At 47.7% G+C, this 22,234-nt stretch overlaps 1 protein-coding gene across 2 annotated transcripts in view; it reads right to left on the bottom strand.

Annotated features, from left to right (window-relative positions):
* Positions 1 to 974: 974 nt before the first annotated feature.
* The window catches only part of Mcoln3 (mucolipin 3), a 34,923-nt gene continuing 13,663 nt past the window's right edge, over positions 975 to 22,234 (bottom strand). For both annotated transcript variants that reach the window (XM_032897210.1, XM_032897211.1), the window contains exons 4-13: positions 19,052 to 19,205; positions 18,562 to 18,646; positions 18,343 to 18,439; positions 14,690 to 14,789; positions 12,188 to 12,300; positions 11,961 to 12,110; positions 7,799 to 7,900; positions 7,589 to 7,711; positions 5,524 to 5,730; positions 975 to 2,088 (exon numbers count right to left, since the gene is read on the bottom strand). In XM_032897210.1, coding sequence (XP_032753101.1) covers positions 1,954 to 2,088; positions 5,524 to 5,730; positions 7,589 to 7,711; positions 7,799 to 7,900; positions 11,961 to 12,110; positions 12,188 to 12,300; positions 14,690 to 14,789; positions 18,343 to 18,439; positions 18,562 to 18,646; positions 19,052 to 19,205 — 1,266 coding nt within the window. In that variant the 3' untranslated portion in view covers positions 975 to 1,953. The remainder of the gene's footprint in view (positions 2,089 to 5,523; positions 5,731 to 7,588; positions 7,712 to 7,798; positions 7,901 to 11,960; positions 12,111 to 12,187; positions 12,301 to 14,689; positions 14,790 to 18,342; positions 18,440 to 18,561; positions 18,647 to 19,051; positions 19,206 to 22,234) is intronic.

Here is a 22,234-nt window from a genome sequence, read left to right on the forward strand (position 1 = left end):
AGCTCCAGACACTTTGGATGTTATTCTGGTGGGGGCTCCTGAGAGAAATCAGGAGAACAGAGCGTGTGAGGAGAAGAAAAGAAAGGAAGGAAGAAAGGAAGAAGGAAGGAAGGAGGCCAAAGCCCCATGATGCTAGCCCATTCCATGAAAAAGTCAGTCTGTTCTAGATGACTCAACTCTGTGACCCCAACACTTCCCATGGGGCACCCAGCTCCCACTGTGGGAACACGGATGAATTCAGTGTCTAACAGGTGAACTTTTAGGGATCCCACCCAAAGCATAGGAGAACTGGTCCTTAGTTTGGGTGGAGGCTTGCTAACGTCACTGATCTTTAAAACAAAACAATATTTGATGGTTTGTTCACTTCCTAGTGATTTACTATCTTCTTGTTTGACACTCCGATTTTATTTTTTTCTTGCCATAGGTTTCCATATTCTCATGCTTCTCTGATTTCCCAGGTAGATGCTTGGATAATGACTTTTAGATATTTCCTCTCTTCTAACACCATATCCAATTCTATACTCCGCCCGGACCCCGTAGAGCTCCCCTTACTGCACTGCACCGCGTCTTTTCTTTTAGTGTGTTTGGTATTTGTTTTCAGCCAGAGTCACCTTATGAATCCCTGGATGTCCTGGAATTGACTACATGGAACTTTTTATGTCTCCTAACATTTTTCTCAGTTTCTAAGAAATAGATCTGGCGTGCGTACATGTGTGTGTGCACGTGCACACGTGCACGGAGTCCAGCAGTTGATGCCCAGAGTCTTCCACGATTGGTCTCCACTCAGTTCATTGAGGCAGATTCTCTCACGTGAACCCAGAGCTCTCCAACACTGCTAGCCCATAGCTAGCTTTCTCTGCATGCAGAGGAAAACAACTCCAGTTCCAACCCTGGCTCGGTGGTTTTGTGTTTTCAAAGAAATATAATTGTTAGTCTAAAAACATCGCAGAAAGAATAACAGTAAGGACTTCTCGGATAATCAACACAGTTTTAAAATACATGTCACATCCTAATAAATTACAAAACAAACATGTTATCTGTGTGTCTTCATGAGGTCTCTGGTGCGACAGTAAAATGTTAAAATCTTTATTCGTTTTTGAAAGGCACTTTTATAAAGTCCTTATTATACATAAATGAATTGATATCTACATGGATAAATAGTACACAAAATAATATTATACCACCAAATTCCCCATAATTTTTATTAAAGAACTACGAAATGTAGAGCCTAATTTTGTGCCTTTTCAAGCTACATGTATTCACTTTAAAATTTTGCACATGGGTTCTCTCAAACTTCAAACCATAGAGCCACAAATCCTGACCCCAAATGGGTTTGCCCAGCCTGTATGGGCCTATGGAAGGCATGTTGTATCTCCAGTTTTTCCAACGCTAATTGGCTGCTAATAAAACCATCACTGTTTAATCAAATGCCTCCGTGGAGGGCTCTTTGACTTTATTCGGGTACAGACTCTCTTCCCACCTTGTACCTTAACACTGAAGGGCAGAAAAAACTTCTAAATGAACATGAGAGTCAAGTCACGGCTGTCCTTAGAGCCAAGCATCCCACCCACAGCTGTGATGGGGTTCTCTCTACTGTTCCATCTTCATCTAAGGAGAGACTCTAAGATGCAGTAGTGTCCGATGTGCAATTATTAGTCTCTGAGAAGCCAAAGCTTATCTCCCGGTGCAGCCGCAAGGCATGCCATGTGGTAAAGGGGGTTAGAGAACGAGAGCTACAGCGACTAAGACAGTGACCTAGCAGCTCCCCTCATCAAATCAGAAAAGACGTTAAATATTTAAAAATATATTTAACAGGCCCCGCAAAGTCATAGCTGTGAGTTAACTCGGAACACTAGTATCTGAACACACTGTTGCGTGATTACCAATAATCCATATTGTCTCTGACTCATCCACACACTGTATTTTCCTCCCAGGCACAGAGAAACCCAACAGTTACTTTTTGCAGCAGCAGAATAAAGAACCTGGAGGGTCATCTTCCAATCTGTATTTTCCAGAGTTTGGGAGGTCTTTGCATTCAGCAATAAACTTTCGAAGTTCCGTCTCCGGGAAGCCATCTTGCTGGTAGTGCTACACGGAAGGATGGGGAAGCCCTTGTTAGTTAATAAGGCCCCTCTAGTAGTGTTCCAAACTCAGAATGGAGCATTTAGCAGTGGAAGGGATATCTCCAGGGGGACTTTGGCTCTCCCAGGCATTTCTAGGATATGTCACCTCTGGAAACACCAAGGCTAGGTGGGCCGAGGACTCCACAGCAGTCAGTCCTGCTGTGCTCACTGTTCTCAGTCGGCCTGTACCCACAGAGGTATGTGAATCTTGGCCATAACCCTCTCTTGGGAAATACTGGGCCAAGATTCATCTTAAATCCTACAGTGTCTACCCCCAGTCTGCCTACAGCCTCATGATTTCCTAGACAGTGTAAAGGAGGCTCCTTGGGTGAAACCTGGTTCAGGCAACCAGAATCCCATCTGATTTAGATTAACAGAGCCTGACTGAGATCTAAGCAGTGAGCGTCCCTCATCCCCACAGACACTCTCAGTGAGTGTCCCTCATCTCCACAGACACTCTCAGTGAGCGACCCTCACATCCACACTTTCAGGAGTGACCCTCATCTCCACAGACACTCAACCCTCATCCCCACAGACACTCCAGTGAGCGTCCCTCAACTCCACAGACACTCAGTGAGCATCCCTCATCTCCTCATACACTCTCAGTGTGCGTCTCTCCTCCCCACATAGACTCTCAGTGAGCGTCCCTCATCCCCACAGACACTCTCAGTGAGCATCCCTCATCCCCACAGACACTCTCAGTGAGCGTCCCTCATCCCCACAGACACTCTCAGTGAGCATCCCTCATCCCCACAGACACTCTCAGTGAGCGTCCCTCATCTCCACAGACACTCTCAGTGAGCGTCCCTCATCTCCACAGACACTCAGTGAGCATCCCTCATCTCCACAGACACTCTCAGGGAGCATCCCTTATCTCCACAGACACTCTCAGTGAGCATCCCTCATCCCCACAGACACTCTCAGTGAGCGTCCCTCATCCTCACAGACACTCTCAGTGAGCGTCCCTCATCCCCACAGACACTCTCAGTGAGCGTCCCTCATCCCCACAGACACTCTCCGAGTGCCCCTCAGACACACCCAGTCGCCTCATCCCCACAGACACTCTCAGTGAGCGCCCCTCATCCCCACACTCTCAGTGAGCCCCTCATCCCCAGACACTCTCAGTGAGCGTTCCTCATCTCCACAGACACTCAGTGAGTGTCCCTCATCTCCACACACACTCTCAGTGAGTGTCCCTCATCCCCACAGACACTCTCAGTGAGCGTCCCTCATCCCACAGACACTCTCAGTGACACACAGACACTCTCAGTGAGCGTCCCTCATCTCCACAGACACTCTCAGTGAGCATCCCTCATCCCCACAGACACTCTCAGTGAGCGTCCCTCATCCCCACAGACACTCTCAGTGAGCGTCCCTCATCCCCACAGACACTCTCAGTGAGCGTCCCTCATCCCCACAGACACTCTCAGTGAGCGTCCCTCATCCCCACAGACACTCTCAGTGAGCGTCCCTCATCCCCACAGACACTCTCAGTGAGCGTCCCTCAACTCCACAGACACTCTCAGTGAGCTCATCCCCACAGACACTCTCAGTGAGCGTCCCTCATCTCCACAGACACTCTCAGTGAGCATCCCTCAACAGACACTCTCAGAGAGCAGACACTCTCAGTGAGCATCCCTCATCCCCACAGACACTCTTAGTGAGCATCCCTCATCCCCACAGACACTCTCAGTGATCGTCCCTCATCCCCACAGACACTCTCAGTGAGCGTTCCTCATCTCCACAGACACTCAGTGAGTGTCCCCATCCCCACAGACACCCCAGTGATCGCGTCCTCATCCCCACAGACACTCTCAGTGAGCCCCATCCCCACAGACACTCTCAGTGAGCGTCCCTCATCCCCACAGACACCTCTCAGTGAGCGTCCCTCATCCCCACAGACACTCTCAGTGAGCCCTCATCCCCACACTCATGAGTGTCCCCATCCCCACAGACACTCCCAGTGATCGTCCCTCATCCCCACAGACACTCTCAGTGAGCGCCCCTCATCCCCACAGACACTCTCAGTGAGCATCCCTCATCCCCACAGACACTCCAGTGAGCGCCCCTCATCCCCCACAGACATCCCTCATCCCCACAGACACTCTCAGTGAGCGTTCCCATCTCCACACTCCAGTCATCCCCACAGACACTCCCCAGTGAGCGTCCCTCATCCCCACAGACACTCTCAGTGAGCGTCCCTCATCCTGACAGACAATCTTAGTGAGCGTCCCTCATTTCCCACAGACACTCTCAGTGAGCGTCCCTCAGTGTCCCTCATCCCCACAGACACTCTCAGTGAGCGTCCCTCATCCCCACAGACACTCTCAGTGAGCGTCCCTCATCCCCACAGACACTCTCAGTGAGCGTCCCTCATCCCCACAGACAGTCTCAGTGATCGTCCCTCATCCCCACAGACACTCTCAGAGAGCGTCCCTCATCCCCACAGACACTCTCATCCCCACAGACACTCTCAGTGAGCGTCCCTCATCCCCACAGACACTCTCAGTGAGCGTCCCTCATCCCCACAGACACTCTCAGTGAGCGTCCCTCATCCTCACAGACACTCTCAGTGAGCGTCCCTCATCCCCACAGACACTCTCAGTGAGTGTCCCTCATCCCCACAGACACTCAGTGAGTGTCCCTCATCCCCACAGACACTCCCAGTGATCGTCCCTCATCCCCACAGACACTCTCAGTGAGCGTCCCTCATCCCCACAGACACTCTCAGTGAGCGTCCCTCATCCCCACAGACACTCTCAGTGAGCGTCCCTCATCTCCACAGACACTCTCAGTGAGCGTCCCTCATCCTGACAGACACACTCAGTGAGCGTCCCTCATCCCCACAGACACTCTCAGTGAGCGTCCCTCATCCCCACAGACACTCTCAGTGAGCGTCCCTCATCCCCACAGACACTCTCAGTGAGCGTCCCTCATCCCCACAGACACTCTCAGTGAGCGTCCCTCATCCCCACAGACACTCTCAGTGAGCGTCCCTCATCCGCACAGACACTGTCACAGAACTTCACCTCTCTTATATGTCATCTACTTTGTATACCCAATACCTACTGACACTTCTTAGTCTAATAAACGATTAGAAAATGTAATTAAGGGTTTGGGACATGGAGTTCAATGGCACCGGGATTGCCGGACTGTGCCAGGCCCTGGCTTTAGCACAGCTAGCAATGAATAAAAGAGAACCCTTTTATTTTTTAACACAAATACTGAGAAACAAGACACTCAACATTCTAGAAATTCCTCTTCTCCTTCACTTTTTTCTTTTCCCCAATTATTAAAATTTAGTCGTGTGTCTCTGCCCCGACAATGTCCTCTGAGTACTAAACTGTGCCGCCCCACACTAGTTCTTGATGGTTGGTGACCAGGCTTCTGACAAACCCACCTTAATGGTTTCGTACGTGTCTGTGATGAGCGCGATGAAAAGGCTCAGGATCATGTAGATGAAGAGGCTGATGAACGAGTACAGGTAGACGCGGCTGAACAGCCACACCAGGTAACTTTTCTGCTGCATTTTCGCGAATGTGGAAAACATGTCGTCTCCGTTTATCAGCGAGAATAGGCACTCAGAGACCTTGTTCAGAGAGCGGAACTGGGGGAGGGGTGAGAAAAGTCCATTTTCTTCTATGTTCCTTCATGTGGGAGACTTTTGTTCATGACATCATCCTGACCTGGAATGGCAGGTACCCCTTTTCCCAACAACCAACCCAAGGGAGCCACCAGCCTTTGTCTTGGGGCCTCGGCCATGCCCTGGGCCTGAGGCTTTGTCAGGTAGCTTTCTTGTCACTCCATTGAGCTGCAAGGACCTGAACCAGAGCCGGAAGGAAGTTCTGCTCTCTCAGTGCCTTCCCTCCCCCTCCCTTCCCTACTCTTCCCTTCCCTTCCCTCCCCTCCCTCACCTACTCTGCCCTTCCCTCCCTTTCCCTCCCCTTCCTTTTCCTTCCCTCTCCTTCCTTTTCTTCCTCTTCCCTTCCTCTTCCCTCCCCTCCCTTCCCTCCCTCTCTCCCCTCTCCTTCCCTTTCTTCCTCTTCCCTTCCCCTCCCTTCCCTCCCTCTCTCCCCTCTCCTTCCCTTTCACAGAAAGAGACCCTTGAAATGATTCGAATGCTTCTGCAGAGACTCAAATGGTCCTTCATCCCATCCTGAGGCTCATCCAACTCAAGATAACATCTAGCAGTCAAGACAGTCCTCACAGCAAACTTTTCAAATATGCCTATAAGGTTTGTTTGGTTTGGGGTTTTTGTTGTTTGTTTGTTTGTTTGTTTGTTTGTTTTGGTTTTTGGGGGTTTTTTTTGGTATAGTTTTACAGATGTATATGGGTGAATTCAAACAGACTGAACAACTTCACTGGTGGTAAAAGAAACAGACTTATCTAATATATTCCAAACAGGATTTCAGGTAGTGGAGCAGATCAATAATTCTCACGAGGTGTTCACAGTTGACTGATTTATAAATAGTGATACCCTCGTTATTGGGTCTATATGTGGATGTAGACATATGATTCTCCATATTTTAAGGCTGAATTACCAGATCCAAAAAAAAAAAAAAAAGGAATTCATGTAGGAACGATAAACACTGTTGGCCTTTAATGGCCTCTGGTTGGGGATACTTGGTCTGTGATCCTTGGTAGGTTGACCATACTCCAATGGATGGCCTCACCCATGTAGATATGAGTGGCATTAATTACACCCAATGGGTTATAGAAAAAGAGAACATGAACTTAGGAGGGACAGGTAAGGGAGGGTGTGGAAGGGGTTGGGAGGAATAGTAGATGAATAGGATCAAAATATGTGCGTGTGTAAAATTCTCAAAGAATAAATAAAAGAATTAACATTTTTTTAAGGGTAAAACAGCATATTAGGTGTGTTAGAATACACCCAGCACTTGGGAGATAGAGGCAAGAGGGACTGGGCCCTCAAAGTCATCCTTGACTACATACATGAGTTCAAGACCAACCTGAACACAAACAAAACCAGAAATGAGTAAACTGTAGTAGTCATAAAAACAGAAGCCGTTGGCCTTGTCGCATGAGCTTGAAAAGGTCAGGAAGGGAGCTGGCTATCAGCACCTATGGTGATTTGAATAGGAACGAGCCCCATTAGTGCATGTGTTTAAATGGTTGGCCCATGGGGAGTGGCGCTATTAGGGGATGTGGCCCTGTTAGAGTGGGTGTGTCCTTGTTGGAGGAAGTGTGTCACTGTCAGGACAGGCTTTGATGTCTCAGAAGCTCAAGCCCGGGCTCAGTGGAACACAATTCTTGCTGCCTGTGGATACGGATGTAAAACTCTCAGCTCCTCTTCTAGCACCATGTCTGCCTGCACGCTGCCACGCTTCCTGCCGTGACAATAATAGACTGAACCTCTGAACCTGTAAGCCAGCCCCAGTTAAGTGTTGTCCTCTATGAGAGTCACCGTAGCTGTGGTGGCTCCTCACAGGAACCTGATATAGTACCTTCTCATGGTAAGGGCCCAGCACGATCCATCCGCAAAAGCAATACCCAAGATAGATCATAGCCGCGCAGCAACAGAACCTGATGACGTTGGGCAGCGCTGCTTGGAGGGTCAGGATAAGGAGCTGTGGAAATGAGAGAGGCTGTTAGATCCCTCTGCCCTTTAGTCAAAATGGCGAAATAGCTCCAGTGGACTCTGTAGGATTCCTTACATTGTACTTCGCAAAGAAACCCAGGTATCGGATAACGCCAAGCCACACGAGCATGGTGGAAGTCCCAAGAAGTATGCTACAGACATCGTAGCTTGTGAGACTCTAGGTAGAATAGGAAAAATTGGGTAAATTGCAATGTCAGTTAGGCAAGAAATATTAAATAGCGTTGTTCCAGGAGCAGCTCTAGGTATAAAGAATAAAGCGACGGGAAAACTGTTTTGTTTTTTTTCTTTAACCTTCATAAAGCTTACACTCTAGTGGAATATATGGAGCAAAGACCAGCAATAGATTAATTCCGCCTTCAGTGCACTCAGTGATGGTAAATGCTGAGGGGGAAGGCACTGGTATGGGGAGAGGTAAGGAACGAGTGTGAGCCTGCAATTTGGAATCTCAATTGCAGTAAGAATCTCAATGAGTAAATGGCATGGAAGCAAAGATCTGAAACAAAGAAATAAGGGAGAAAGTTAGGCAAAAGCCTAGAAGAGCCCTGGGCATGTGGAGCAGCCAATAGAAAGGACCGGAAGCAGCAGGGAGTCTGGCAAGAAGTGAGCAGCATAGAGAAGGGGGGAGGTAAGGGGTGGGTAGTGTAAGACCTCAGGGGTACTTAAGGTTGTTTTTGTCAGAAAAGGTCAGATTGGTTTGAGAGCCCTGAAGAGGAGCGACATGGGCAAGTGTTGCCTGTGTGGCTGACAGCAGAGGCCTGGAGGAATACGAGGGTTCTTGGAGTAATGTGAGAGCAGGTGATGACTGGGTCCAGGCTGGAACTGTAAAGGTGGCCAGCTCCTTCTCAGACGCAGGACGTGTAAATTCCCTCTAGGATTAAGCATGGGAGAGAGGGGTTTTATAGAAGAGGGGGAGCTTCAGTGAACGTGTGGTTGAGGGCAGGAACACAGAGAGGTGGCATCCCCACTGGAAAGGCAATGGGAGAGGAGGACTTGAACTTAGGAAGGAGGACTGGGAGAGTTCTGAGTTAGCTGTGTTAAACCTGAGAAGATAAGTGGACAGTCAGGACGTAAGGCTGACACTTGGATACTCGGGCTGCAGCACTGAGACTTCTAAGGTGCAGATTTGACACATGTTGGTGCATTGGTACCAAAATATCTATCTGGGTCAGGACAACAATACCAAGGCAGTGACAGAATAGACTGCCCAAACAGGATGCCTCAACACATCCTCACGCTGAGGGTTGGCCATGAAAGGGAAGCAGCAAGGAAAACTCTGACAGACAGACAGACAGACAGACAGACAGGGATCTGGAGAAAACCTGGTGTGAGAATCACCTCAGCTGAAAGGAACACATGCAGACCAGCAGTGAAAAGCTACAGATGGTCAGGGCAGAGACATCAGCAGAAAGGAGCTTCCATGGCAATGAGACAGCCAGATCAGAAGACATTCTGGTAGTTAGCGTTCACCAGCAGGATTAGGTGCTACGCTGATTATCTTTTATCCTATAAACTGGAGTGGAGACATGGGGAAATAGTTGGACAAAGGACCTGGGAATTTAATTTTGCAGAAGAAGCAAAAACACAGCGTTGGGGAGTTACAGGAGAGGATTGCCAGAGGGAAGAAAGAACCTGGGGCCAGGTCCTGAGAGGCAAGGGAAAGAGCTAGCCTTGAACAACAGCCTACATCATCCACAGTATGAGACTGGACAGACACTGGAGACAAGTAAACGGGTCTCTTACTGCTATGAAACAGGAAGTGAGGTGAGGGCAGGAGGAAGTGTTTCATAAGGAAACACGGTGGTCCAGAAAAATGAAAACAATGTTTCACACTATGAAGACACACTGAAGGAAGTGATAGCTGAGGTTGATAAAAAAAAAAAAAAATGTCATGCAGAGAGTGTCCCCATAACCTCAGAACTGGGGAGGTGAAGGCAGGGAGATCAGAGTTCAAGGCCAGGCTCTGATACATGGTGAGTTTGAAGAGAACCTGGGCTGCATGCAATACTCTCTTAAAACTAATAAAACAAATAAGTATTAACTATAAATCCACCATAATTGTGTTTTGGTTCCCTAAAGCTAAACTACAAAAAATACAGCCATGCTAGCATCGTCTTGTCCCTGCCTTCTTCTCAGGCTTCTTCTTCCCCAAAGCCCCTTGCAGGTGAGTTTCACTAATGAAGCTCTATAGTGTGTGAACAGGAATGGAACTGGCTACTCCTGAGCCACGGTCACATGACACCGGAAACCTGCCACCATCTGGTATTTTCACTTCCCATAGGCTGGAGCCGGTTCATGAGGTAACCCTGTGTCAATCGTGAAGTCCAGATGAGCTCTTAGCAGCTGGCCAAGAACAAAATGCACAGAGCTTAGGTCCCTGAATGACCTGTCGACCTAGAGCCCCACCCTGAATGCTTCGGAGGAGAAAAGCAAGCTGTCCTTTGACCCAGCCTGTGTTTGGAGTCCACCTCGGTTCATAACCAGGGTCCTTGCTGATGTGTAGTTCGTTACAAGACTCATTTGAACAGTTTTATTTTTTAAATTTTATTTTTGTTTGGGAAAAAAGACTAATTCTAAACTAGATTAATCTTATTTCAGGAGAAAGTATCAATGAAAAGTAAGAAAGTGAGCAAGCTTTACATTGAAAGGGCATGGGAAGCAAAGGTAGAGACGCACAGGGTAGTACCTTGGCCTTATTCCCCTCCTCCCACACTCCTCCTCCTCCTCCCACATTCCTCCTCCTCCCTACTCCTCCTCCCACACTCCTCCTCCCCCCACATTTCTCCTCCTCCTCCCACACTCCTCCCCCTCCCCCCCTCCTCCTCCTCCCTCCTCCTTCCTCCTCCCCCACCTCCCCCCCCCCCCCTCCTCCCCCTCCCCCCCTCCCCCCCCTCCCCCCCCCCCCCTCCCCCCCCCCCCCCCCCCCCCCCCCCTCCCCTCCTCCCCCCCCCTCCTCCTCCCCCTCCGCCCCGCCCCCCCCCTCCCTCCTCCTCCCCCTCCTCCTCTTCCTCCCCACCGCCCCTCCTCCTCCTCCCCCTCTCCTCCTTCTCCGCACTGCCCCTCCTCCTCCTCCCCTCCTCCTTCCTCCCTCCTTCCCCTCTTCCCCCTCCTCCTCCCCCCTTCTCCTCCCTTCCCCTCCCCCCCTCCTCCCCCCCTCCCACCTCCTCCTCCTCCCCCACATTCCTCCTCCTCCCCTCCTCCTCCTTCCCTTCCTCCTCCCTCCCCCCCCCCCCCCCCTTCTTCTCCCCCCTCCCCCTCCTTTCCCCCCTCCCCATTCCTCCTCCTCCCTATTCCTCCTCCTCCCATTCCTCTTCCTCCCCTTTCCTCCTCCTCCCATTCCTCCTCCTCCTCCTCCTCCCCCTCCTCCCCCCCCCCCCCCCTCCTCCCCCCCCTCCCCCCCCCCCCCCCCCTCCCCTCCCACCCTCCTCCTCCTCCCCCTCCTTCTCCTCCTCTCACACTCCTCCTTGTCCTCTTCCTCCTCCCATACTCCTCCTTCTCCTCCTCCCCCTCCTCTTCTTTTGGTTGAATATTTAACTTTTTAACACTTTCTGGGAGAACTCTTGCCAACTCTTAGCACATGTTCCTTGGTGTGTATATGACTTTTGGTGTATGTGACCTGGAGAGTTTGAACTCTCGCAGTCTAGCTCAGAGCATTTTCCAGTCACTCAGATGATACTGACCTATCAGTTTGTGGATTTTGCTTTTTAAAACTCTGTTTGAGAGACGTCTAGGAACTGACCAGTGGTGACATACACCTTTCATCCCACCACTCAGGAGGCAGAGGCAGGCAGAGCTGTGAGATCAAGGCCAGCCTGGTCTACAGAAAGAGTTCCTAGACAGTCAAGTCTCCACAGGGACCTCTCTCAAAATCCAAAGAAGATAGATAGATAGATAGATAGATAGATAGATAGATAGATAGATAGATAGATAGATAGATATAGATAGATAGATAGATAGATAGATAGATAGATAGATAGATAGATGGATAGATGGATAGATGATGGATGGATGGACGGACGGACGGACGGATGGACGGACAGATGGACAGACAGACATTTAGATTTAAGATTTAACTAGAGTTAAGAAAACTGTTGCCGTCAGTTTCAAGTTAACTGAACACAAAGCCCAGAAGAAAGCATTTTTTCACAGCTTGGAAAAATACATTTTACTATTGTAATATTTTACCATCGTGATAGCACAGTTGAGAAGAACCGTTTTACCTTGGCTTGGATTTCCATTTTCAGAATCGATCCAACGATTGTCAGTATGTCACTAACGATAATCATAATGTACCACCCGTTGATGAACTCCATCTGATCAGAGGCTGAAACTTCCTTCTTGTAGTGAAGAAGGAAAAAATTGACAAACTCCTTTTGGGAAGAGGAGAGACTCAGTGAGCTTCGGTGTGGCTGAGCACGTCGGTGACATCTTGGGGAGCAGGGCTTACCTGCTGAAGCTGAAGACCCCGAATCACAGACCTGGCACAGAGCACCAGCGAGGACAAGCAGGTCAGGATAACAAAGGCATCGAAGATCATCATGTAGTGGGTGTTCTTCTGAACTGGAAGACAGAGGCCGAGGAAGCGTTAAGAAGATGATGTGACTTCTTTCTCGAATAATTTAGAGAATTCAAATGTTTCAGAATAGCATTATTTCCATTAGCATTTAAAGAAAGCTGAGGGTCCTTCAAAAAACAAAACACTATAATCAAAGATCTTTCATTATCAGCCTATGGCGTTTATGCTGAAGAGGTTCTCCTCGTGGGTGTGACATACACACCCATTATCCCAGCAGTTGGGAGCAAGAAACGGGATTACCATGAGGTCTAGGCTAGCTTGGATTATATACTAAGTTTGAGGTCAACCTGGGCTACATACAGTGAAATCCTCTCAAAAATAAAGTCAGTCAATCAGTAAATAAGCCTTCAAACTCCTACATTGCTTGACAACATACTTAGCTGGGTATAAAATATCCATTAAGCAGCCTTATGTACCTGGCACTTTTCTAGGTGCTGGAACACAGTGGTGAATAAAACAGACAAGGCCCTTGACCTAACAGGAACAACCGTGGCGGTGAGACAAGCAAGGAGTGAGCAGGCGCATGGGTAATTCACACAGATGGAGTGATACAAGAGACGTTAAATCACTGGCGTAGACAGAGCTCGGCACACCTCCCACCTACTCAGTTCCACGCACTTTGTGTGTTCAGGGTCCTCTCATCAGCCCCTGTGTAGCTGTAGTGCTTACCCCCACTTTGAACTCGAGAAAACTGAAACACAAGGAGTCTCCATCATGTGCCTAGGTCACACACAGAATAAGCATGACTGGCGTTCAAATGTTCACTCTGCATCAGGTTGTTCTGTTTTAGTCCTGTCAGCAGCGGACATCCTCAGCTCTGGCCATAAAACTACTGAATCAGAAGTCATGTGTCCCTGAACCCTCCAGATAAGGCTATGTTTCAGAGCCATCGCTCCACCCTGGAGAGGGTAGCCAGGAAAGAAAGCTCACTGAGGCTTTAACTGAGCCTTGGGTGACAAGAAATGAGCAGCTTCTGCCAGCCTTGGAGGCTCACATGTACAGTCCCAGCATTTGGGGACCAAGACAGGAAGATGGTGAGTTTGAGGATAGCCTAGGCCATAGAGAGACCCTATCTAAGTGATGGAGGAGGAGGAGGAAGAGGAAAAGAAGAGAGAGGGAGAAAAGAAGGAAGAAATGAATAGAAGGAGAGAGAGAAAATGGAGGAGAGAGGGGAGATGGGGAGAGGAGGAGAACGTTTTTCAGCCATATTGAAATCCTAGAGAATCATAAATGCTGTCATGATCCACAAGAATATGCCATTAAAGCAGGGCAGAAGTGGCAGTCACCAAATCCACTGATGTTATCTCTACCAGGAAGCCATGAGGAAGTAATTTCAGAAAGAGCTGTAATAAAGCACGCTGCTGATGTTTGCCCAGTGGTTCTAATGGCTGCCTAAATGTCTAACTCTACCTCAGAAAGACTTAAAAGCCAAACACAAGCACATAAGAGGCAGCCTCTGTGCCGGACACTGGATGCTCCCGTTTTCCCTACGTGCAGTGCTGCTCACCAGTGGCAAAACAAGTTTGCACTCTACCTAGACAAGTCCGTGACAGCGGTGAGGCTTGTGATTCCAGAGCCCCATACGCTTACAGTGACTACCCTCATGTTGGTCTGATGAACAATACTCACACATTCCAGACCCAGCTCAGAGCTACCAATTCTAGAATAAAGTGGAGGAAATCGAGCCCTGGCAGGTGTCTAAGATACATCCTCTTCTCAGTAGAACCCATGCGATCTCTTGTGTTGTGCAATCACGAGCAAAGTGCAGCGTGGCCTACCATTTGGTCGACTTAAGAGGACCTAGGTTAATGGCTCAGGAAAAATCTTTCCTGGCAGTGTTCCTGTTCCGGACAGGACGCATTCTAATCTGAGTTTTTGTTTGTGTTTCTAGAACAGATTCCCCCCACACACACCACTTTTTACATCAGATGAAAGACCACTACAACATGTCATAGCTTTGAGGTCAAATCCTCCCTTCTCTCTCAACATAAGACCCTCAGGTCATTACACATCCCTCCTGAGCCTTGGTTTTTTTTTTTTTTTCATCTGTGAGTCTGCTGCTCATTGCAATATTTGAAGATATTAAAAGAGGAAAATAGGTATACGTACGCCTCTAGTGAAGAACTATGAGTGTGCAGTTGGTAAGGAGGAGGCAGGTAAGGGCTGTGGAGAAGGGAAGGAGCTGCTGGATGATACTAACGTGTGTACTGACTGAACCATCAGACATCTACAGCAACCCAAGCTGCCTTCAGAATGTCAAGGGCTCGGGGCTGGCCCAGTCTTTTACATGGTGGTCCCTACATCCTGCAGGCCCTGGTGTAATGCTCAATGGTCTAATGACCATCATGGGAGGGAGCAGAGCTTAGGACTTACTTGATCCAGACACGTGCCAATCTTTGCATTCTCTGATAGAAATGTCGTTGTCTAAACTTATTTTGATTCTTCCACTGTGTGCCTTGTTGTCGAATGTTATCTGTAAAGACAGGAAAGGGGGTCTAAGGATGCACGACTAGGTTTTGTAGTCAAGATGCGTCTCTAAATCCACCAGGAAGCAATTCATCGAAGGACACAGGGCATGCGGATCCTCACCTCTGACCAGCTGGTACTGGTCTCGGTTAATCCCTGAGGAGTGCCCCTTCATCTCTCTGTGAGGTGATAACATTGAATCCGATCTGCTGTAGACAGATTCTAGCATCTACAGCCCATGTTGCTAGGATGCATTCTAGCCCTGGACACCTTAGCAAGCAAGAGTGTTCTCCCTCCAGTTCCAGACACTTGTGTGCTGAATTTGTATAGGTTTCCTCTGCCCACCTTCCCATGGGACCTTAGCAACGGGTAGCTTTTGGTGTTCAGGCAAATTAGGCAAACACAGAAGCACAAGCACCAAACATATCACTCCTATCCTTAGACATCCCTGGTTGAGAGGTGTTTTGCATTTTTTTTATTCTGGGCCTAGATTTCTCCATCACTCGGACACCCCACCTATTACAAAGGGTTTGGTGACAGTTGCTAGTGTGCCTTGCCTCTGAGAAAACCAGCTGAAGGGGCTCCATGCAAGCAGCACAAAGCAGCCCTTTGTGTGTACTGTGTGTGATCCTCCTGTGTCTCCTTCTAACTCTCTTGCTTCTTCCATACAGAGAGAAGGAAGGAAAGGCAAGAAAATCCAACTATATTTTTCTTTCCCTTTCCCACCCCCCCACAAAAAAGGAAAAAAGTTCATTTGAAAGTCCTTCATTTACAGCTTAGGCCTAAATGATTATCTACCTTACCCGACTCTATTGCCATGCTCAGAGAATATCACAGAAGGGGGGAGGGGACAGAGAGACTGTAAGACAGAGGGTGGGGGGTCTGCTGTGGATGGTGTCTTCTGGTCATAACAGGGCAACTGCGCCCATAAACTCAGGGCAGCACAGGATCAAGTCAGCTGACTTTACAGCACAGAACAAGGGACACCTGAGACCACACCCTAGCTGAAGAGCTCTTGGCACCTGATGGCTACTGGAAGAGTGTCATTTTTGTTCAGATGTGTGGCCTCTGATAAGTTGTCCATGCTCTGGTGAGTAACCTCCTACCTGTGCACACTCCAACAGAGTCAACTGAACTAAGTGGGAAGGTTGTAGAATAGGGTCTGGGAGGAGTTGGAGGGGAGCAGTGCTAGTGAGTATGGGCAAAATACATTTTATTCTCTGCTGTTGGGTTTCGTTGAAGTTTCCCCACACAGAGAAGGCAGACAGAGCTTCAGGCATGAGATTCTAAGTAACTTCAAAGAGTCCAGTCACTCTGTGTCCCCTCGAGATGGAGTCTCAGCTTCTTTCCCTACACAGATGAAGCCACTGCCATTTGCTGCCCTCCCCATGGAAGAACACAGCCTACACCCTACACGAGGAGATGCCAGTGTCATTTGATGGGGTGAAAGTCCTTACCAAGGAGAAATTATTGACCCTCAAGGACTGATGGGGACTCAGCTGATATCTTGAGTGATATTTCAATAAGCCGCAGCAAAGGCTGAATCTCCCCAAGAAGAAAGTATGCTGAATGGGATTTTAAAGGAGTATCATGGGGTGGGGGGCACTGGTAGTAACACACTTGAAGACACACTTGTTACATAAGTATGAGGCTGGAGTTCAGATCCCTGGGATCTATGAAAGCCAGGCAGACATGGTGGCTGTCTCTAACTCTTGAGAAGCTGGGACAAGGGATCTCCTAGGCAAGTGGGCTATTGAAACTGGTGAGCTCTGGGTTTAGTAGGGGACCTGCCCCAATGCATAAAGGGGTAAGCAATCAGGAAGGACCATTGATGTTAACTGTAGGCCTGTATACAGATGTACACCAACACACACATATATATGCATGTGTTATAAACACATGTATGAACACATATATACAACTACACACACAATACACATCATGTGTCACACATGTGAGCACATACATTTAACACGTACACATGCTAAAAAGAACTCAGATGTTCATGCACCTAGTGAAGAATCTCAAAGAAAAGTCAATCAATACTTGTGAATGCAAATGAACTATAAACCCAATTCATCACAAATGGGCAAGATTTAAATATTATTTCAATGAATCTGGTACGAATAGACTGAGGATTTAGATATTAGAATTGGGCCACTAGGGAGGACCCAGATTTCACAACCATTTTCTTGATTCATTCAACAAATAATAGCACCTCCTACTGCGTGTCGTCTGAGGGAAAAGATATTAATTAAGGAAGTGATTGAAAGCTTCAGGGAGCTTTCAGACTAAATGAGATTATGTCAAACATCTAGAAGATTCTAGAATAAAGAGTGAAGTGTCAACCACATAAAGTATAAAAAGGGGAGAAGATAAATACAAGACAAAAGCTGGACCAAGAGAACCCAACAACTCCGGAGGCCGCCTGGGAGATTATCAAATGTGTATCTAGCTGAAGAACCACAGAAACTCAACCAAGAAGGTATCAAGACTATACGAATTCTGAAACCATCATTTCTCAAACTCAAGACAGAGAAGACTTGATGACCACTCAAAATCTTTAAAATCAAGTAACTTTGATGACCCATGACTCACTGGTTAATACCAGGATCGACATATATAGTAGAGTTCAAAACCCTCTTCAGGTTTGGGTGGCTTTTCATGTTAAACCACCTCTGTGGTCATTTATTTTATGATGGAATATTATTTCATGCCTATCCTGAAAAGTCAATGTTTCACAAACAATTAGTCAAGCTTCATGAATGCTAGCTACTACAGAGGCCATACAATCTGGGTCATATAAAAAAGGTTTTAAATTCTGTCTACGTGTGGCCAAACAGAATGTTATTGATACAGCTTTTTAAAATCACATTTATTCACTGTGTGTGTGTATGTGTGTGTGTGTGTATTGTGTATATGTATGTGTATGTGTGTGTGTGTGTGTGTGTGTGTGTGTGTGTGTGTGTGTAGCTCAGTCTGCAATTGGACACATACAATACAGAAGGTGAGGCAGAAGAAGAGAGACGAACCAGAGCACTCACGGTCACATAGGGGAGTTAAGAGCAATAATCCAAAGGCTATGGACATCCGTGATGAGAAAGCTCAACAAAGACCCCCTGGTAACTATGGAAAGTCATCTGTCTGTCTATCTATCTATCTATCTATCTATCTATCTATCTATCTATCTATCATCTATCCATCCATCCATCTATCCCCCCACCCACCTATCTATCCATATCTCCCTCCCCCTCCCCCTCTTTTCTTCTCCCTCTTCCTTTCATGATACTGATCCTTTGGCATTTGGTCATCTGCTATGCACCAGGCACCATACTGGGGACAGTAACACACAAGGTAAGTCCTTGCCTTACAGAACATGCACCAAGGTGCAGAAGACAAACGGGAAGTCAGCAACATGTAGTGACAGAGCTGGTTGGAACAAGGTCCCCAGGCACATCCTGTAGTTCAGACAATGCCTTAGCACCAGTGTACGAACCATACATCAGGTTAAAATATTTTTTCTCTGGTCAGGAGACACACTCAGCACAGCCCACACTTACAGTCAGGGTAAAGTCGTAACAGTCAGGAAGCTCCTGGTGGCGAACTGTCTGCAGGTTGATGGCTTTGAGCTTAAATTGGAGCTCCACTGTCAGAAGTCTGGAAAGCAGAGGATGCTTGCAATGAGGGTCACACACAGGGCTGAGCTGTGCACCCCTCCAGAGCATGCCTCAGATGAGGGTCACACAGGGCTGAGCTGTCCGCTCCTCTGCTCTCCTCACCTGTGGAAGTCCAGGGTCAGGTTGAGTTTGTTTTCTCCAGGTGTTCCCACGTGGAAAGCTTCCTCTGGCTCTATAAGGAAACAGTCTGCACAGAAGGGAGCAAAGCCATAAATAAAGCTGCATAAAGGACGGTGGTTAGGATCAGTTGCCTGTGTTGACTCCTTTTAGAATCAGCAGAGTAAGAACTCGGGATCAATGCCCTGGTTCTGTGTCTCCTGTCTTTACAACATGAGACATTTCTGAAGTGGTCAGTAATTTAGAAAGATTCAAACTGTCTCAGAATGCCATCGCTCTCTCGCTCTCCCCGCCTCGTGTTCCTTGATGCTTTACCTGCTCACTTTTCCTTTGAGTTTTACAGCAAAGTGTTCATGATAGAGGTTGACAGATAAGGACCTCTGACCGTCAATGTTTATGGAGATGAAGTTATCATGGGGCTCAGGTTTAAATCAAGGAGTTAAAACAATAGTTGGAGGTTATAGGGGATCATCACCTGTTTCGACTTCTGGATCGATGTCGAAGGTATCGTTCCCGGGGCAGATGGTGCCTTGCCTGTAGAAGTGCTGACAGACTGCCATCGCTGACTGCTTAGTCCCCTTGTTCTCATAAGCGTGGTTGCCGACGGAGATGTTTCGAAGTTGCAAGTACTTCACCCGAAAAGAGAGAGACAGGGATGGAGCACCGGCCAGAGCCAAAGGAATGGCAGCCAGGGCAGACGCAAGGCCATGATAACCCTCCCTGGTCATGTTCCCGTCGGGGTGCAGACATTCAGGAAACACACCCTCGGACGCCGAGTCTGAGTGAGAGACTCTGAAGAAGAGGAGTGGAGATCAGAAGGGGCCGTTGCTGAGTCTGAGGAAATCCGTCAGCAGCCTTGAATACTCAAATGCTTTATAGTCTGTCTACTCAGGAATTCTCCCGGGCAGCTGCCTCTGACCACTCCCTCCCACACCCCTGCTCCAGAATCTTCTGGTTTGGTGAGAGCCTCTCACCCGGATGCAGCATCCTAAGTCATTCTTTGACTGGAAAAGTGAAAACAAATTAAAGATTTGTAGCCAAGCACTGCACTACAAGAAGTAGAGCAAGTATAAGTTGCTCCTTCCCTGTCTCCAGGCCTCGTATGATGAGGATTTGAACCCATTAACAAACCTTTCTGTGTCTGCCTGATACTTCTGTCTTCGTGTGGTAATCACATCAAATACAATGGCAGGAAGCCATGGACAGAGGTTTAGACGCAGTTGTGGACACTGACAGAGCTCATGTCTCTCTTACGTGTGTGTATGGATGTGGTCAGAATGTGCATCTCTCTATTGCGTGAGCAGGACTGTGTAATACGAGCTGTGATTTTTGGTGGATTCTTTAGAAAGCAGAGGTGCTGAGTGGGGGAGAAGAGAAACAGCCAGAGGCAGGAATTAACACGCTACGTCCGACCCGTTAGACCAAACAGTGCCAGTATAACAGGACTGGAGGGACTGTGCGAACGCTTCGCCCATCTGCACCCCTTTCATCACAGAGGCCACAGCAAGGAGATACAAGAGCTGAGCATGTAGGTGCCTCGATCTTACTTAGCCTCTCAGAACTATGACAAGGAAACGGCTTTCACGGCTCATCCTGCAGATATTTAACTACAGTAGCAGAAAGAAATGTGACAGCTAAGATTAGGACTCCTCGTGGAAGGAACGGGGAGATCTAACCAGCAGGTTAGCTCCCAGGCCAGGTACAGTGTTTTGAGGAATGAGTTTAGTTCCACTGATAAAGGCAAAGATGTTTTACAAGGAATTTACCAGGCCTTTAGTCAGACATAGAGATTGCTTTTCAGAAGCGGAGGCAGCAGGATCAAGAGACCAATGCCAGCCTCTGCTTCAAAGAGTTTGAAGTCACCTTGGGTTACGTCAGGCCCCCATCTCAAACCAACAATTATAATGGCTTGTTTACTACTCGTCTCTACATACCCTCTAAGACACATACGAATCTGGTACAATGTTCTACAGATACTTAATACATTTAAACGTTAAATCTAGGGCTGAGAGATGGCTCAGTGTGTAAAGTACTTACCACCAAATCATGAGGACCTGAGTTCAAATCCCCTACACTCATGGAAAGCCAGGCACAGTAGCATGCATCTGTAATTCCAGTGTTTCTATGTTAAGACAGGAGGCAGGGAGAGGAGATTCCCTAGAAGCTCTCAGGTCAACGAGCTTAGTGTATGGAATGAGGAACAAGACTCTGACCTCAGACAGGATGGAAGCCGAGGAATGGCAGCCAAGATTGTCCTCTGAGTCTCACCCAAGTGCCTGCAACTGTCATGTCCTGCACAAACATCACACACACACACACACATACACACACACACACACACACACACACCACACACACACACACACGTGTGTGTGTGTGGTGATTTGAATATGCTTGGCCCAAGGAGTAGAACTATTAAAAGGTGTGGCCTTGTTGGAGGAAATGTGTCACTGTGAGCACTGCTTTAAGACCCTCCTCCTAGCTGCCTGGAAGCCAGTCTTCTGCTAGCAGCCTTCAGATGAAGATGTGGAACTCCCAGCTCCTCCTGCACCATGCCTGCCTGGATGCTGCCATGCTCCTGCCTTGATGATAATGGACTGAACCTCTGAACCTGTAAGCCAGCCCCAATTAAATGTTGTCCTTTATAAGAGTTGTCTTGGTCATGGTGTCTGTTCACAGCAGTAAAACCCTAACTAAGACACATACTCTATCTCTCTCATGCACACACACATAAACACACACTCTTACACACACGCTCACATATACAGACCCACTCTCTCACACGTATGCACACACACACACACTCACACATGCACATACACACTCTCACACACACTCTAACTCACACGCACCCCCACACATGCACACACAGCTTTTATTTTTTGAAGTCTTTAAACTTATCTTCACCAATGTGGCTTCTGTGTCTGACTAAGTCTCCTAGTCGCAATGCTAGCCCGGAGTCCTGCTTCACAAAGATGTACTTCATCCTAGTGGCTCATGGACTCTGTTGGAATAAGCTGCCAATGAGGGGTGATGGTTGCTAGGGAATGTGTTTAAAGAAGGGATTTCATTATTTTTAAAAATGTGGTCTGTCTGTAGCTAACATAGGTCAAAAATACTGACCTCAAAAGCACGTTTAATTATCCCTTCAAAAGAAGTGATTTGGGACCTTGGGAAAGTACTAATTATAGCAAGAATAACCCAGAATGAAAACTTGACTCTGGGGTATGAAAAACAAGCTTATTTTCTGTCAGGCAGTCAGTCAGCGTCACAGAGTGATCCTCACCAGGCATGGCATAAAAGCCTCGCTTTCTCATGAGCTTGAAGGCCTTGCTTGTTACACAAGCTGCAAAACTAATCTTCTCATAGTTATTATAAGTCTCCAAGAGTATAAGCTTTGAAGACTTAATGACTACCTATATCCAGGGTTATGTTTGTAATTTCAAAGACTGAAGCTCTCACATCAAGTCCTACCCCCGGTTCTTTTAAATGAGTCACTGAAGTTCTTCCTTTCTGCTGGTAGGAAACATACGTGGTTTTTATCAATTTTTACTTGTATATGAGTATAGCAATATTTCCCAATCAATTTTTAAATGTTTGTTTTATTTTACGTGTGTGTACACATGTGTGTGCATTCACTTGTGTGTGTGTGTGTGTG

Source organism: Rattus rattus, chromosome 3 (genome assembly GCF_011064425.1).
Source record: "Rattus rattus isolate New Zealand chromosome 3, Rrattus_CSIRO_v1, whole genome shotgun sequence".
Classification (NCBI taxonomy): Eukaryota; Metazoa; Chordata; class Mammalia; order Rodentia; family Muridae; genus Rattus; species Rattus rattus.